Source organism: Salvelinus sp. IW2-2015, linkage group LG3 (genome assembly GCF_002910315.2).
Source record: "Salvelinus sp. IW2-2015 linkage group LG3, ASM291031v2, whole genome shotgun sequence".
In the NCBI taxonomy this organism is placed as follows: Eukaryota; Metazoa; Chordata; class Actinopteri; order Salmoniformes; family Salmonidae; genus Salvelinus; species Salvelinus sp. IW2-2015.
In genome coordinates this window covers 26,102,534-26,121,811 of record NC_036840.1, presented here as the reverse complement: position 1 = coordinate 26,121,811, position 19,278 = coordinate 26,102,534, and the positions used below count along the sequence as shown (strand labels likewise).

Genomic DNA, 19,278 nt, shown 5'->3' with positions numbered 1-19,278 from the left:
TCCGTAACGCCACACAGGTTCTAGCCTGCAGATTGCCTGTTCCAGGATCCTCCGGGCTCCCTATCCCTGGGCTTCCTGGGCTGCTGGTGTGTGTCGCCCCTCTGCCTGCCGCCCATCACCGCCTGACCAGCCAAAGACAGGGCCCAGCACCAAAGTCTGCAACTGGGTGAGCCCCAGAACTTAATGAACCACGTACCAACCATCGTGGAGCGTTGGTGGCGAGGAGCTTTAAAGGACGGGACGGGCTTCATCTGTAAATGGGTGGAAGATGATGAATGGAAAAAGAGTCAATCGGGTTCTTTACATAATCGTTTGATACCAAATTCCATTCCAAGAATTCACGAGCCCGTACCTCCTATAGCTACTTCCAATGACCAAGCCCTCCACTGATACACATGGGCAACCACACACGAATACATCACACTTCATCTTAAGGAATGTTACGTTAGCCTCAAACCACTCAAAATCCCCCACAAATTCTTATGCATTTACCCATTTGTCAAAATAATGAACATTATGTATAGACGATTGTAATAGTGTGTGATTTTAGGTAGGAAGCACATGGTAAAATTGTTTTCGCTTCAACTCCCACAAGCAAAGTGCTCTACGGAACTAGACTCCCGGCGGCGCTCGCTGGCTAGCTAGATAGCTAGTTACGTTTATGTAGAAACCTGCCTACGGTACCGTGCTACACTCAACCTGATGCCAAAAGTCAACTATCGATGTAAGATAGTTACTAGTATTGTAGTTAGAAATCTCACCAACTGTATGATCGCGTTTTCTAGCTACGACTTTGAGTCACATGTTGTGTCTAGACCTGGCAACGTGCAAGGAGCGCTGCGAGTCCTTACAGGGAAAGAGAGGACTAAACCGCATTTGTGGCACGATAGTTCAAATGAACGAAGAGGCCATTTATATGACGGTGCACTGGTATAAAAATATACCACGTTTGTAATGAATGAATATAGACGCGATGGATGTGTTTAACAGATCCCTACCATCTATTGTCTGATTTGGCGCTGCCTGGAATGCGGGTCATTTGTTTTGAAAGGGTTATGATATGTTGATAGTGTCTTATCCCCTATCTCAAGTGACGAACACACTGCTCAAAAAACTAAAGGGAACACTAAACAACACAATGTGAATCCAAAGTCCCAATCACACTTCTGTGGAAATCAAACTGTCAACTGGAAGCAACACTGATTGCAAAAAAATTTCACATGCTGTTTGGCAAATTGGAATAGCCAGGTGGAAATTATAGCAATTAGCAAAGACCTCCCAATAAGGAGGATCTGGCAGGTGGTGAACCATCAGACCACTTCTCAGTTCCATGCTTCCTGGCTCGATCAGTTTTGCGGTCACTTTTGAATGCTGGCCGGTGCTCTCACTCTATGGTAGCCATGAGAACGGAGTCTCAACCCACACAAGTGGCTCAGTAGTGCAGCGAATCCGAGGATCGGCACATCAATGCCGGCTGTGGCAAGAAGGTTTGCTGTGGTCTGTCAGCGTAGTGTCCAGAGCATGGAGGCGCTACCAAGGAACAGGCCAGTACATCAGGAGATGTGGAGGAGGCCGGTAGGAGGCACGCAACCCAGCAGCAGGACCGCTAACCTCCGCCTTCTGTGCAAGGAGGACACTGCAGAGCCTGCAATTACCGTTCCAGCAGGCCACAAATGCTGCATGCTACCACTGGGAGGAGTGAGAGCACCGCCACGCATCAATAAGTGAACCAAAACTCAGCCAGAGGAAGCATAGGAAACTGACCGAAGTGGTCCTGTGTCACCACCTGCAAGAAATCTCCTTATGGGGGTGGTCTTGTCTAATGTGCCTAATAGTCTTCCACCTTTTTTGTCTCATTCCCATTTGACACAACAGCATGTGAAATGTTAATTGTCAAAATCAGTGTTGCTTTCCTAACGTGCAGTTTGATTTCACAGAAGTGGTGATTGATTGGAGTTTAATTGTGGTTTTGTTTAAGTGTTTCCCTTTATTTTTTTGAACGCAGTGTATATAGCTATTTCCTGATCCACAAAGATTGAACCACTTAGAAATTAAATTCAATGGGGATATGTTCTATTTTAACTCCCTGATGAACATCAGGCTTTTCCACAAAATGACAGGAAGTTTCATGACTTTATATTTCGTGCGTGTGGATTATCCCCTTATAACAGCGACTACACTGCTTTCTCATCTACTTGTTTCGCCACCCCTTTGCCTTCATCACATTTCATCTGACTCAACCAATTCTACTTGGGCCAATAAACTTAAAATTGAAGTAAAAAAATATATGTTTAATAATTCAATTGTTCAGCATTCCTGTCTTTGTAACCTGACTGAATGATTCTAAACTGACTCGCAGACTGTGGCGTGGCTTGATTAGGATCATAGTATTTGTCTGACTGTACTGACAGTTCCCTGTGTATTTTATTCTCCTATAGACTGGGCCTAAGATGTGGCAGCGGCCACATAAAACCTAACAGGCTGAACGGATGTCTCGGCAAACGAGGCCACAGACCTCACTCCTGGCCATGGCAGGTCTCCCTACAGATAATCAATAAACAAATCAAGTCATGAACATTACTTTACTACTTGCTAACGTCAGGATGTTGAATTTTCCACTTTAGTTATGCATTGCATGCCATATGGGGGCTCAGTGAACAATTTGACTTAAAGGTCCCGCACAGTCAAAAATCATGTTTTTCTATCAAATGTTATTATATTCGATGAACCAATCAAAGTAGGATACAATAGGAATGAAAAAAATTGCTATGTTTGCTTGTTCATTATACTCGTTGATAATAAAGGTACTGCCCCTCCCTAGTGTCAAACACTTGGATTCAGGAGAAGGGCTCAGTGAGTGGCTCCGAGGTGTCAATAAACAGCCCCCATCAAAAATCAAATATCAAATGTATTTATAAGCCCTTTTTACATCAGCCCATGTACAAAGTGCTTAAGAACCCAGCCTAAAACCCCCACACAGCACTGCAGTGTAGAAGCATGGTGGCTAGGAAAAACTCCCTAGAAAGCCAGAAACCTGGAAGAAACTCAGAGAGGAACCAGGCCTGAGGGTGGCCAGTCCTCTTCTGGCGTGCCGGGTGGAGATATAACAGAACATGGCAAGATGTTCAAAATTTTCATAAATGACGAGCAGGTCAAATAATAATAATCACAGTGTTGTGAGGGTGCAACATTCAGCACCTCAGGAGTAAATGTCAGTTGGCTTTTCATAGCCATCAGAGTTGAGAGCACAGCTAGGTCGTGAGAGTTGAAAACAGCAGGTCGGGACAAGGTAGCACGTCCGGTGAACAGGTCAGGGTTCCATAGCCGCAGGCAGAACAGTTGAAACTGGAGCCAAGCAGCAACGGCCCAGGTGGACTGGGGACAGCAAGGAGTCATCAGCCAGGTAGTCCTGAGCATGGTCCTCGCTGGAGAGAGAAAAGAGAAAGAGCAATACTTAAATTCACACAGGACACCGAATAAGACAGAGAAGTAACTCAGATATAACGACTGACCCTAGCCATCCCGACACAAACTACGCAGCACATAATACATGGCAGGCTGAGACAGAAGGGGTCAGGAGACACTGTGGCCCCTCCGACTATACCCCCGGACAGGGCCAAACAGGCGGATATAACCCCACTCACTTTGCCAAACACACAGCCCCCACCCACTAGAGGGATACTTCATCCCACACTTATCCTGATGACAAGGAGAGTAATCAGCCCCACGAAGATCTCCCACCACGGCACAACCCAAGGGGGGGCGCCAACCCATAACAGGAACATCAACGGCAGCGACTCAACCCACTCAAGTGGACGCACCCTCCTAGGGAACGGCATGGAAGAGCACCAGTAAGCCAGTGACTCAGCCCTGTATAGGGTTAGAAGGCCAGCGACCCCCAGTGGAGAGAAAGGCGGAACCGGCCAGGCAGAGACAGCAAGGGCGTCGTTGCTCCCGGAGCCTTTCCGTTCAAGCCTTCCACACTCCTGGGCCCAGACTACACTCAACATATGACCCTACTGGAGAAGATGAAGTCTTCAGTAAAGAACTTAAATGTGTTGAGACCGAGTCTGCCGCTCCTCACATGGGTAGGCAGTCTCTCTCTATTTCTCTCGCCCTCTTTCTCTCCCTCTCTCTTTCCCCTTCTCCCTCGCTTTGTGGTTTTAAAAACTCCATTGGTTAGCCCAGTCAAATAGCTTTAGTAGAGTCTTTAACGTCTACTGCTATAGGCCCGGACGGCTTGCTGTCATTTTGAGCTGCTACATAATGCTATAATGTAATATGATTTATTACACACATAAGTTTTGATTATTTTATAGATTATACTATACATGATAAACAATGAGCCTCAATAAGCGTAATCTAATTTGTAGTTTTCTAGCAAGTTTCATAGTCTGTTTTTGTACCTTTACAATAAACAATAGGACAGCCCTACTATTATGTGTAACGTCTGCTTCCAACTCACACCCTCAAACACGTAAATCCCCTGAACGCAGCTCACTTTCCAGCCCACTTTCCAGCTCACACTCTCAAACACCTAGATCCCCTGAACGCAGCTCACTCTCCAGATCCTAATCACCTGAATTCTAATCACCTGTTCACACACCTGGAGGTCATTATCACACACTATTTAGTTCAGTTCTTTGCACCCCATCACTAATGACGCCTTTTGCCTATTCCCTGCCTGTACTTTAGCCTATCGGATTTCTCGTTATCTACCTATTGCCTGATCTCCCAAACATTTTCCCTGCCTGTACTGTTGCCCTTTTGGACCCCCTGTGTATGACCTTCTGCCTGCCCCTGGACCCAGCTACCTCCCTCCTCCTGTGGTCCTTTGCAATAAACACCTGCTGCGCCCTGCGCTTGAATCCAGCTCTCTGTCTCCCCTCGTGTTCATTACAATATGTGTCAAAATTAGTTTTAAAGCGTCAAGTCACATTGTGTTGACATTGAACGTTACACTGTAGCATAGCCATGACTAATGTGAAAAAAAATGCTAAGTATTGCTTGATTACATTATGGAATTGTGAGTATAGTAAAATATCTCATTGTTACATCCACATTATGAATAGATCCACATGTGACTTAAACTACACAGTCTCATGAGCTACATGTTCKATTTAAATGTTTTTTTTAGCAATATTTACAAAAAAACGTTGAAATAGAACATGTAGCTCATGAGACTGGGTTGGGTTCTTTGGTCGGTAGTGTGTGTGTGTGTGTGTGTGTCTGACGAAACCCTCCCTTGGTTCTGATACACCCATTTTTGGCAAAACGTTAATCATGACCTCATCCTCCCTCCACCTATCCAATTAATTGGGGTACATAACCTCATCACTCCCTTTCAGACCATATTATCCATATTCACTTTTACTATCTTATCCATTCAATGCGGTATTCGTCTCTGTTTCCTATGTGTGGACAGCAGTTGGTGATACTTAAATATCTGAAATTCAGAAAGGACAAAACAATGCCAGTCTAGTGTATACATTAAGTAGTTGTGGCATTGTTCCTTAAGGACAGAGGCTGACAAATGTTGCACCTGCACTGAGGCCTTTGTTATAGCAGTCTAGGTAGGTACATTAGCAACACCAAGTTGCAGTGTCGCAAGATTACCAGGTGTAGGCTACTAACAACAATTGCATTTTCATGGATTATGAAGAGTCTTTGCAGTCGAATGGGAAACAGGACATACATTTACATTTCATACCATATGAAGTGCCTGTTAAGAAAACTAGAAATGTAGAATAGTTTTGATCTTCAAGTGTTTTGAGAGCAGTGTTTTGATAGCAGTGTTTTGGACAGGCAGCTGGATAAGTATAGCCTACACATGAACGATACAATTGTGACATTGTACCATTGCCATAATGAGCACAGTGTGTGACACATAGTTTACAGCCACGTAACTAACACGTGTGTGTGTGTGTGTGTGTGTGTGTGTGTGTGTGTGTGTGTGTGTGTGTGTTAGCATGTCGAAGAACACTCATGTGCACTGATGGATTTACGAGAAAGAAAACTGCTGTCAGGGAGCCGAGGAGGGCTACCTGCAGAAAAACAACAAAATTTGCATGTTGATTTGGGTTGAAGGGGTGCCTTGTATTTAGTGGTGTGTGTGTGTGTGTGTGTGTGTGTGTGTGTGTGTGTGTGTGTGTGTGTGTGTGTGTGTTGGTTGTGTGTGTGTGTGAGTGAGTGAGTGAGTGCTTCAGCTTCATTCCATGCGTGAATGAGATGTATTAGTATGTTTTGTAGTGTGTAATGACTATTCATAACGATTACTGTTTATAGCTGCCACACTATAGGCCATCTGTCAGTTGTTTTACAGGATTAGGCAGTGAAAAGGTGATACAATACTAACATTTAGCATTCAGTGTATAGTTATACTAGTATACTAATATTGTGTATGGACGTTGAGTGAAGGACAAAAGAGTTGCGCTAGCCTATAGTGATCAAAAAGAGACATAGGCTACATGGATGACATCATCCTATATAGACCTTACAAACACGCCCCTTACCTACGATAAAGTGCTAGGCTGGTCAGTACCTGCGCGTGCCCGCACATTCACAGTACACGCACTCTCTGACTGTCACGCACAACAAGGTAGACAATGAAAAGGGAGGGTTGCCTTGTGCCTTGCGCGAGCACAAGGAAGATGCTGTAATCTAACAGGTAGCCTAAGAAATCACGTTCCCCTTGAGCACATGTCTCCTAGCAACTACGTTATAACAATAAGCTATTATACCTGTCAATGCGCATGTATTAAAGATATGTCATCTAGATGACATTAGGGGTATTATACTTGAAGCTATGCTGGCCATACCTCGATTCGAAATGAAATACATGGCGAAAAAAAGTCCCCATTCCAATCTTTGTGTCACGCGCACGAGCAGAGCAGGCTACAGCGGCAGCTACGCATGGCAAGCTGGAGACCGTCTACAATGGCCTTGGTGTGTGCGCGTGTGCATGTGTGCGTGCGTGTCATTAGGCTACATTTCTATCTCAGGCACCAATAAAAAATGGCAAGCAACGTTTGAATGGTTGACACAAGCCGTTCCCAAATTCCAATATCAAGCACCTTTGGTCAATCATTTTATACGCGCACTGTCATTCGAATCACGTCATTTCTGCCTAACATCCTATTTGAAAAAGGCAATAGGCTATTTTATGCACAGGACTAAGGTCATATGGTGGATACTAGGTTTTCACACCAATCAGGCCATGATCATGTTAGACACACACACACACTGTGGAATAGCCTACCATTCACACTGCCCCGCATATAATGACAAACTCGAGGCCATACACGCAGAAAAGAGCATCTACTTCTATCGCTCTCTCACATAAACACACACGCGCGCGCGCACACACACACAAGCACACAACTGAAACGAATCTAGAGCAACTTTCCCCCTCATCAAGTTTAACAAGCCTCGGTATTGTTCGACAACATGAAACAGTGTGTCGTTTATTAGGGAAGGTAACAGGGAAAACGCTTATCTTACCACGGTGAAAACTCAACGCCAAACTCAGGAGCAGAAGCCTATGCATCGTTCAGAAGACCAGCAAGCCCGTTAGCTCAATTCTCCGTGAGGACAGCATCAAAAAACCCCGTTGGATTTTATTCACCACTATCGGGCAATTGTAATCCTTCCAGTGAATATATGTGACGATTTTCGTCGTTATCCACCACCCCTTTCTACTATTTTTTTTACGGTTTAGATCATTTATCCGTTTTTTCCTCCTCTCTCCTTTTTGCCGTCTGCTCTTGCGTGCTCGGCGACGGTCCGTTTTCTCATTAGCGGCGCATTCCTTTCTCTCTCGCTCTCTCCTCTCACGTACGTCAGCACCACAGCACACACCCCTCCTCTTTCTAGTCTGYATCTCGCAGTAGATGATAGTGATACCTCTATTATATTTTCATGTTTTTGTCACCAGAGAAAAACTACACGAATTTGTCCATAATGTTTGTTGGATTTTTGCCATTATCTCTGTGTTTGTCTATTTAAGAGAGATTGAGTCATAGGTTACAGATCTAATGACATGTCATGGTAATGGAGTGCTGATTTAGTTGAATCATTCTGCAAACATTCTGCATGGCAAAACCAAGTTCTGCCCCAGAAGTATGTTTCTTTCTCTCAAAGTAATGATGAAGTAGAGGCTATATAGCCTATTATAGCCAGATACATAGGCTATACATACATGTAGTTTTCAATGTCCCCATTGCGCCTGTATAGTGGGCTGTAGGCTGCTCTCATATCCATCTCTCTCTCTTTGCATCAGCCTAGGCTACAACGCGGTGTTGGAGCGCCCTCAAGTGCACTGACTCAATAATTACTCCCAAACAACTGGATAAACTATTCAAATGCCTACACACGGATGCACCTCGTAGAAACAACACATTACGTTACCCAAATGTATTCACTGAAACATATAGCCACTATAATTAGGATTCCAGGTATTGTCATCATTCAATTGTTCTGCTGTTGGACCGTTATTGCATGTATAGCCTATTCACTAGACTGGCATTGATGTATTTTTACTAAATAAGTGATTCATTTTCAGCCATTACTCAGAGGAACTACTTGAGAAAAACTATATTGGAATGGATTGTTTGTGCGGTGAAATACATCTGTCTATTGTAGCCTAGCCTGAATTGTTTTAATAATAAAGGCCTAGCAAGAATTTCTGTTTTATAATTACCTTGATATTGTATTGCTCAATAAGTGGTCGAATATGCTATTCTATCACGTAAATCTTTTTTTTTTTTTATAAATCTTTTTTTTATTTGATATTATCAATTATTATTATGGTTAGGCTATGTGATAAATACAAGTATAGCCTAAATATRATGGGGCGTAGAGATGTAGTGAAGTGCAGTATTATATTCAGAACATTTAGAAGGATGCATTGAATGAAAAGGTGGCTGCAGTTTATTACTGGACAGCATTAATTACATCATACCATTTCTGTAATAAAAAATCCGCAGGTCTGCCATTTGGCACCCAGAGGTGACCCATCTCTGCCGGGACTCGAACCCGGAGCCTCTGGATTAGAAGTCCAGCGCGCTATTCCATTGCGCCACAGAGACTGCGCCAATAAATATGATTCCGGCACCGTTTAGATACTCACATCCTTCTATGTCGACGCTTTCAGCATCCCTGCAGCATCAGGACCACTCTTCTTAGACATTTTGGCTCTATGAAAAAGACCGGTAGAGGGCGCTGTACGCGGTCTCTTCAATGGAATTCGCACACTCGAGCCTCTCTCCAGAGCCAAAATGGCGATGCGGTGAACATGCATTTCATTTAGGCTTTAATAAAAGGCGTTGTGCAATAAGGAGCTTGAAAGGCAATAGCCAAATAACTGTGGAATGGTAGATATAGTTTACGTCGTTACATCATCCTCCTTTTCTGTAAACGAAATACTAACAGGGATTTTATTATTTTGATGAATCCGCGCAGAATAAAACACCCCCAATCAAGTAAACTGTCTGTAAYCTTCTGTTACTTTATCATTATTTTTGCGTAATTTGTTCACATTTTTATCAACCATCACACCATGCACGGATGGGTGGAAATGAATGCACAAGTGGACAGCATCGACAGCACGTCTGTACCAGAATCTTAAGTAGCCCCAGCTACATTGCACCGCGGTTGCATCATAACATCCCAATGGGACATTATTTTTCATAAGGTTCCATACTGGATAGATTATGATGATTGACAACATTGTATCAGGTATGATTGAATTTAGCGTTACTGCTGTCAGCCAATAGAAATGCATTGAATAACAGATTCACGACATGGAACAACAGATAGTAAAACAAAAAAATGTAAAGTAAGTTTGTTCTGAAGACCAGGAAACTATTATTTTTTTTACATGTAGTTATCCCTTTATTTTAATCAATCAAATTTATTTCAATCAAATGTATTTATAAAGCCCTTTTTACATCAGCCAATGTCACAAAGTGCTATATAGAAACCCAGCCTAAAACCCCAAACAGCAAGCAATGCAGATGTAGAAGCATGGTGGCTAGGAAAAACTCCCTAGAAAGCCAGGAACCTAGGAAGAAACCTAGAGAGGAACCAGGCTCTAAGGGGTGGCCAGTCCTCTTCTGGCTGTGCCGGGTGGAGATAATAACAGTACATGGCCAAGATGTTCAAACTTTCATAGATGACGAGCAGGGTCAAATAATAATAATCACAGTGGTTGTAGAGGGTGCAACAGGTCAGCACCTCAGGAGTAAATGTCAGTTGGCTTTTCATAGCCATTCAGAGTTAGAGACAGCAGGTGCGGTAGAGAGAGAGAGTCGAAAACAGCAGGTCCGGGACAAGGTAGCACGTCCGGTGAACAGGTCAGGGTTCCATAGTCGCAGGCAGAACAGTTGAAACTGGAGCAGCAGCACAACAAGGTGGACTGGGGACAGCAAGGAGTCATCAGGCCAGGTAGTCCTGAGGCATGGTCCTAGGGCTCAGGTCCTCTGAGAGAAGAAAGAGAGAAAGAGAGAATTAGAGGCAGCATACTTAACTTCACACAGGACACCAGATAAGACAGGAGAAATACTCCAGATATAACAGACTGACCCTAGTGCTCAGGTCCTCCGAGAGAAGAGAATTAGAAAGAGAAAGAGAGAAAGAGAGAGAGACAATTAGAGGCATACCTAAATTCACGCAGGACACCGGATAAGACAGGAGAAGTACTCCAGATATAACAGACTGACCCTAGCCCCCCGACACAAACTATTGCAACATAATTACTGGAGGCTGAGACAAGAGGGGTCGGGAGACACTGTGGCCCCGTCCGACTATACCCCCGGACAGGGCCAACCAGGCAGGATATAACCCCACTCACTTTGCCAAAGCACAGCCCCCACACCACTATAGGGATATATTCAACCACCAACTTACTACCCTGAGACAAGGCAGAGTATAGCCCACGAAGATCTCCCATTTTTATGGGGAATTTTGGATTATGTTAATTAGATTTCCTCAGGGCGCGACCATTGTAGGCCAAGGATTAAAACACAACAGTCCTCCTGGTCAGAGTTCTATTGCTACTATGGTCTTTAGGATCCACCACTAAGGTGGTTTTCAGAAGTCTATTTTCAGGTGGCATCCTGTCCTCTGACTAGCGCTATACAGGTACTCACTACATATTGATACCTTACTCACAGTACTCAATGATTTATCATTGTACCTGAAACATTAGAAACGAGAGGACTGACATTGTATAGCTGTTGTCATAGTTATAGTCCTTAATATTTCACACACGACTTAATCAGGAAAAACTCTGGGTCATGGTTATAGCCTTTAAATAGGGCCAAGCTTTTCTTGGTCAGGCCACAAAGTCAGATACAACTAAGGGCCATATAACAACAGAAAAAACTGCCAACAGAAGACTCTCTTCGCAATTTKTATCTTGTTTAATATGAACACTCATCCACAAATAGCCTTGTATTGGCCCTTGAGTGGTGGAGGAGCAGGAAGTAGAATAGTTTTCACCCGTAGTAGAGCTGGTGGTCTTCTGAGGCATGATTGGCTGGGAGCCAGCTGCAGTTCATGGCCTTAGAGGACTAGATGGAACACAGGAAGTTCATCACCATCTTTGTTATAGGAGAGAGATTTACACCCAAGTCAATTACATTAACTTAACACTTTAATATATAGGGCGATTTGGGACAGAGCCTTAGTCTGGGTGATGGGTTTGTTGGTTGGTTTGGTATTTTATGTAAATATACTGTATATGTCTGTGGAAAATAATTTGACCTTAAATTTGCCCAGCAAAACTTAAAATAAATATAATTCAGTGCCAGACTACAAGTGCTGCTGTGTTACGCACGCCTCTATGAAGAGGGAACGCAACACCCTGCTACAACTCAAATCTCCGTGAAGTGAAAGAGGTATGGACTGTAGGTGCGAGTAAGGATGACAAAGGCAGAGTGGTACTGTTTACAAGGAATTTATTCCGTCACACGGTAATATGGGGAAAAGGGGCTGGACGGAACCAAAGAAAGTAAATGTCAAAGCCCCCTCTCCTACCTTACCTGCCTACCCACTACTTACCTATTTTAACACCACCTGGTGCCCTAACCAAAATACAGGGGGTGGTCCGCCCAGGTCTTACCTAGTGTGCTAGACAGTGAATATACTACGGGTATATGTATGCCCGCGGGCCTCTTGCCTAAGCACTCCCTAGGTGCCTTCCCCTTACCCCCTGGGAACAAATGAAACAGAATAACAAACTATTTCAATAATCAAAACAGTGCGTCCTGTAACAGACATAACCAATCAGCTCCCTCAGCAACAACTAACATAGTACATACCAAATCGCTTTCTGAGAAACAACCAACACTATATAACCCTCTACTCCCTGAAAAACGACCAGCACCGCTCTCAGCAATTGAATTCTCTCTTATCACAATCAATCTTCTCTCTATCACAATCAATCTTCTCTCTATCACAATCAATCTTCTCTCTATCACAATCAATCTTCTCTCTATCACAATCAATCTTCTCTCTATCACAATCAATCTTCTCTCTATCACAATCAATCTTCTCTCTATCACAATCAATCTTCTCTCTATCACAATCAATCTTCTCTCTATCACAATCAATCTTCTCTCTATCACAATCAATCTTCTCTCTGCAATCATCTCTCTATGCATTCTCTCCTCTGAGCAACAGAACAATGGCTTATATACAGCTGTAAAAAGTGTTGGTAATTGACAACAGCTGCGTTCTGACGAGAGGGCGGGGTCAGCTCTCCAATTAGCCCTGGAGTCGACCAATCAGCTGCTTGAGGGATTTCAGGAAGCCATCTTCTGAAACACACACTCAAATACACAAACAACAACACAGAAACTGGGGAACGTAACATGCTGCTATAGGTGGGAGGAAGAAGGTATTTGTATAACTGCAGCACACCTGTAGAAGCCATCAGAAAACAGTGGGTAGACAGCCATACATGTTCAACAGACATCTCTATTCGGTTCCATGAACGCTTCATGCAGAACTCGTTCATCCAAGATAAAGATATAGGAGCTCTAAATAAAGAAACAATTAAAACACTTTTTATGGTCATGCTCAAGGGGTTTTAATTAAGCAATAAGGCCCGAGGAGGTGTGGTATATGGTCAATACACCACGGCTAAGGGTTGATCTTAACCACGACGCAACGTCGAGAATTTGTATCAACATTTCTCTTACAAACTAGCAGGACAAGAGGGAGAAGAAAATACTTTCATTCCATTTATACCAGATCTGGCTTGTTTATATTCAAAATCAATTGTTGACCAATCCACAGACCAAACCAAAGGTAATAAAACGAAGATATCCAATCCGATTGAACCAGCCAACATCCTCTAGGAAGGGGGTCACATCTAGGTGTGGTAATTTAAGGGAATGGGCTTGGTTACAATAGAGATAATTCCTTTGAGTACAAAAGAGATTGTTCCATACAGCGTCATCAGAGTTCCCTCTGAACAACTACACTTTACAACAAAGATCATACATCCATATAGATGGCATCACATTTTTAGATAGATACCAAACATAGCTGCAGTAGTTTTATCCTACAAGCCCATAGAAGTCTTTGGCCATTTGCCGTGCGGCCAGAGGTGGCAGAGAGCACAGTTTAGGGCCGAGCCTACAAGACCATTCCTCCATACAGAATTRTTCCAGATTCTTGACATCTTTCGTCTGCTCTTTTGGACTGCGCTCTTCAACTCAAACCAATAGGGTTCAAGTCCAGAGACTGATATGGCCATAGCAAAATTATGATTTTTTTGGTCAATCAACAATTTCTTTGTGGATTTTGATATGTGCTTGGGGTTATTGTCTTGCTGGAAGATTCACTTGTGACATGGCATGTGTATTTGGAAAAAGTACTCATTTGTCATATTTGAGTAAAAGTGAAGATGCCTTAATAGAAAATTACTCAAGTAAAAGTCATCCAGTAAAATAGTACTTGAGTAAAAGTATAAAAGTATTTGGTTTTAAATATACTTAAGTATCAAAAGTAAATGGAATTGCTAAAATATACTTAAGTATCAAAAGTAAATGGAATTGCTAAAATATACTTAAGTATCAAAAGTAATAGTATTCATCATTTATAATTTCTTATATTAAGCAAACCAGACGGCATAATATATACAGTACCAGTCAAAAGTTTGGACACACCTACTCATTCAAGAGTAGAAAATAGTAAAAATAAAGAAAAACCCTACGAATGAGTAGGTGTGTCTAAAATTTGACTGGTACTGTAATATATATATATATATAATTACTATTATTATTATTATTATACAGTTGAAGTCGGAAGTTTACATACACTTAGGTTGGAGTCATTAAAACTGTTTTTAGATCACTCCACAAATTTCTTGTTAACAAACTATAGTTTTGGCAAGTCGGTTAGGACATCTACCTTGGACATGACACAAGACATTTTTCCAACAATTGTTTACAGACAGATTGTTCACTTATAATTCACTGTATCACACATTCCAGTGGGTCAGAAGTTTACATACACTAAGTTGACTGTGCCTTTAAACAGCTTGGAAAATCCCAGAAAATGATGTCATGGCTTTAGAAGCTTCTGATAGGCTAATTGACATCATTTGAGTCAATTGGAGGTGTACCTGTGGATGTATTTCAAGGCCTACCTTCAAACTTCAGTGCCTCTTTGCTTGACTCATGGGAAAATCTAAAGAAATCAGCCAAGACCTCAGAAAAGTAATTGTAGACCTCCACAAGTCTGGTTCATCCTTGGGAGCAATTTCCAAATGCCTGAAGGTACCACATTCATCTGTACAAACAATAGTACGCAAGAATAAACACCATGGGACCACACAGCCGTCATACCGCTCAGGAAGGAGATGCGTTCTGTCTCCTAGAGATTAATGTACTTTGGTGCGAAAAGTGCAAATCAATCCCAGAACAACAGCAAAGGACCTTGTGAAGATGCTGGAGGAAGCAGGTACAAAAGTATCTATATCCACAGTAAAATGAGTCCTATATCGACATAACCTGAAAGGCCGCTCAGCAAGGAAGAAGCCACTGCTCCAAACCGCCCAAAAAAAGCCATACTTCGGTTTGCAATATCACATGGGGACAAAGATCGTACTTTTTGGAGAAATGTTCTCTGGTCTGATGAAACAAAAATAGAACTGTTTGGCCATAATGACCACCGTTACGTTGGAGGAAAAAGGGGGAGGCTTGCAAGCCGAAGAACCTCATCCCAACCGTGAAGCACGGGGGTGACAGCATCATGTTGTGGGATGCTTTGCTGCAGGAGGGACTGGTGCACTTCACAAAATAGATGGCATCATGAGCCAGGAAAATTATGTGGATATGTTGAAGCAACATCTCAAGACATCAGTCAGGAAGTTAAAGCTTGGTCGCAAATGGGTCTTCCAAATGAACAATGACCCCAAGCATACTTCCAAAGTTGTGGGCAGAACTGAAAAAGCATGTGCAAGCAAGGAGGCCTACAAACCTGACTCAGTTACACCAGCTCTGTCAGGTAGGAATGGGCCAAAATCCACCCAACTTATTGTGGGAAGCTTGTGGAAGGCTACCTGAAACGTTTTACTCAAGTTAAAGAATTTAAAGGCAATGCTACCAAATACTAATTGAGTGTATGRAAACTTCTGACCCACTGGGAATGTGGTGAAAGAAATTAAAGCTGAAATAAGTCATTCTCTCTACTATTATTCTGACATTTCACATTCTTAAAATAAAGTGGTGATCCTGACTGACCTAAGACAGGTTTTTTTTTACAAGGATTAAATGTCAGGAATTGTGAAAAACTGAGTTTAAATGTATTTGGCTAAGGTGTGTGTAAACTTCCGACTTCAACTGTATATAAACAAATATGAACCCATCCACCACCCCCCCTCTTCAGATGACACATATCTTTTCTGCTACATATACTGTACATACATTTTACATACAGTAGACATTATACATACACATTTTGCATACATGGTACTTTTATATAAAGCAATCACATAATAATAATACATTACCAAACATAAACTCTTTAATCCCACCCCTRAGCCATTCTCAGCCCATCCTCCCTATCGCKATTGACCACCCGTGTTTGGTTTCCATATGCTATATATTTTTCAAATGTGCTGTGATGTTTTAGACATTTTTGTACCTTTCTAATCATKTAGTATCTAACGATGAAACCTATCCTACAAATAGTATTATATTATGTATTGACTGACTATGGCTTTCCAAATTGCCCAACATTGCTAATTGTACGGTTCATTTTAAGTGAATGCTGTGATTTTTTTACCATTCCGTGACCAGAAACAAGCTATATAGGGGCAATACCAGAATAAATGATCTAGTGATTCTGTCTCTTCGCAGCAAAATCTATAGAGGTGAGATTGTTGTTTGCCCCATATAGCATTCTGTTGGTGGCAAGAATGTTGTGTAATAATTTCAATTAAAAAACTCAAAGTGTTGCATCAAGTGTTGTTTTGTTTACCAGTTCATAAACCATGTGCCAGGGAATCGGTACATCGAAAATCTCTTCCCCCCCAAAAAACACTTATGTAGTACTTTAAAGTATTTTTACTTAAGTACTTTACACCACTGTTCAGAGGGTGAATTGGCAAGACAAAATATTTAAGTGCCTTTGAARGTGGTATGGTAGTAGGTGCTAGGCGCACCGGTTTGAGTGTATCAAGAACTGCAACGCTGCTGGGTTTTTCACGCTCAACAGTTTCCCTTGTGTATCAAGAACGGTCCACCACCCAAAGGACATCCAGCTAACTTGACACAACTGTGGGAAGCATTGYCATCAACATGGGCCAGCATCCCTGTGGAACGCTTTCAACACCTTGTAGAGTCCATGCCTCGACGAATTGAGGCTGTTCTGAGGGCAAAAGGGGGTGCAACTCAATATTAGGAAGGTGTTCCTAATGTTTTGTACACTCAGTGTACCTTTGGGGTACTGTTGTTTTGGKTGTTGTTAAGAGTTTCCTTCAGTATGTGAGTCACGTAGAGCAGTGGTTCCCAAACTTTATATAGTCCCGTACCCCTTCAAACATTCAACCTCCAGCTGCGTACCCCCTCTAGCACCAGGGTCAGCGCACTCTCAAATGTTGTTTTTTGACATCATTGTAAGCCTGCCACACACACACACTATACGATACATTTATTAAACATAAGAATGAGTGTGAGTTTTTGTCACAACCTGGTTCGTGGGAAGTGACAAAGAGCTCTTATAGGAGGACCAGGGCACAAATAATAATAATCAATAATTTTGCTATTTATTTAGCCATCTTACATATAAAACGTTATTTGTTCATCGAAAATTGTGAAAAACTCATCACAGGTTAATGAGAAGCGTGTGCTTGAAAGGATGCACATAACTCTGCAATGTTGGGTTGAATTGGAGAGAGTCTCAGTCTTAAATCATTTTCCACACACAGTCTGTGTCTGTATTTAGTTTTCATGCTAGTGAGGGCCGAGAATCCACTCTCACATAGGTACACCCACACAGGCCAGTCATGTGAGAAACTCGTCATCATGCAAGCGGTCAGACAAGTGAAAACTATGGTCAATAAAGAAAACGTTAAGCTTGTCTCTCAATTTWWAAAAAACGTGTCAATACTTTGCCCCTTGATAACCAGCGCACTTCTGTATGTTGTAAAAGCGTTACAAGATTGCTGCCRATATCATTGCATAGTGCAGAAAATACACAAGAGTTCAGGGGCCTTGCTTTAACAAAGTTAACCATTTTCACTGTAGTGTCCAAAACGTATTTCAAGCTGTCAGGCATTCCTTTGGCAGCAAGAGCCTCTCGGTGGATGCTGCAGTGTACCCAAGTGGCGTCGGGAGCAACTGCTTACACGTATGTTACCACTCCACTATGTCTCCCTGTCATGGCTTTTGCACCATCAGTACAGATACCAACACATCTTGACCACCAAKGTCCATTTGATGTCACAAAGCTGTCCAGTACTTTAAAAATATCCTCTCCTGTTGTCTTGGTTTCCAGTGGTTTGCAGAAGAGGATGTCTTCCTTAATTGACCCCCCATAAACGTAACAGACATATACCAGGAGCTGTGCCAGGCCCGCCACGTCTGTTCACTCATCCAGCTGTAACGCATAGAATTCATTGGCTTGTATGCGAAGCAGTAATTGTTTCAAAACATATCCTGCTATGTCAATGATGCGCCGTGAAGCAGCGTTGTTTGATGAAGGCATTGTCTGTATAGTTTTTTTTGGCCTTTTCCCCCAGCATTGTCCAACCCATATCAGTGGCAGCAGGAATAATTATGTCATCCACAATAGTATGGGGCTTGCATGTCTTAGCCACTCGGTAGCTCACCATATAAAGCTCACCATATAAGACTCTTCCAGCCCCTTCTTATTAATGGCATCTGTTGCTTTTATACATGTCTTACTACTCAAAAGTCTCTTAATTTGCGGCTATGGAACCCTGACCTGTTCACTGTGATTACTATTATTTGACCATGCTGGTCATTTATGAACATTTGAACATCTTGGCCATGTTSTGTTATAATCTCCACCCGGCACAGCCAGAAGAGGACTGGCCACCCCTCATAGCCTMGTTCCTCTCTAGGTTTCTTCCTAGGTTTTGGCCTTTCTGGGGAGTTTTTCCTAGCCACTGTGCTTCTACACCTGCATTGCTTGCTGTTTGGGGTTTTAGGCTGGGTTTCTGTACAGCACTTTGATATATCAGCTGATGTAAGAAGGGCTTTATAAATACATTTGATTTTGATTTGAATTCTCGCTCAAAAAACTCCCGTGGCTTATTTTTYAAATTGGCATGTTTTGTTTCTAAATGTCTGCGCAAGAGTGAAGGTTTCATCGAGTTGTGAGATTATACTTTTGCACATGTAACACACTGTGGCTGAGGAAAAGCACTACTCCCAATATAAGTGAACCCCAAATCAATGTAGTTCTCATCATATTTGCGCCTCTTTGATGGTCCAACGTCCCTGTCTGTTGTTCGGTGCTTTCCCGGGTAAGGGGGCAGTAGCTCTTCGGCTGCATCAGATTCACAACTGTCAGTGTCCATGCTAGCTGGGCTAACAACACATGTAGAATTACTGATGCTAGCATTGGATGTGCTCGTGGAAGCAGAACAACTTGTGTCATCGACAGGTGCAGGTGTAGTACTGCTGGTAGTAGCAGTACTGCCAGTAGAGCTGGTATGTGTCTCTATGYACGCGGGCCTTACTTTTATTTAACCATTTATCAATTTTCGAGAAACCGAATTCCCGCGAGAGAGTAACGGTT

General features: G+C 42.5%; 1 protein-coding gene and 1 non-coding gene across 2 annotated transcripts in view; both read right to left on the bottom strand.

Annotated features, from left to right (window-relative positions):
• kirrel1a (kirre like nephrin family adhesion molecule 1a) overlaps positions 1 to 7,808 on the bottom strand; it is a 53,021-nt gene extending 45,213 nt beyond the window's left edge. The window contains exon 1 of the mRNA XM_023973126.2: positions 7,501 to 7,808. Within this exon, the coding sequence (XP_023828894.1) occupies positions 7,501 to 7,546 (46 nt within the window). The 5' untranslated portion in view covers positions 7,547 to 7,808. The remainder of the gene's footprint in view (positions 1 to 7,500) is intronic.
• Positions 7,809 to 9,012: 1,204 nt separating this feature from the next.
• trnar-ucu (transfer RNA arginine (anticodon UCU)) lies at positions 9,013 to 9,086 on the bottom strand. Its single transcript has one exon. It is a non-coding gene; the product is annotated as a tRNA-Arg (tRNA).
• Between the last annotated feature and the right edge of the window lie 10,192 nt (positions 9,087 to 19,278).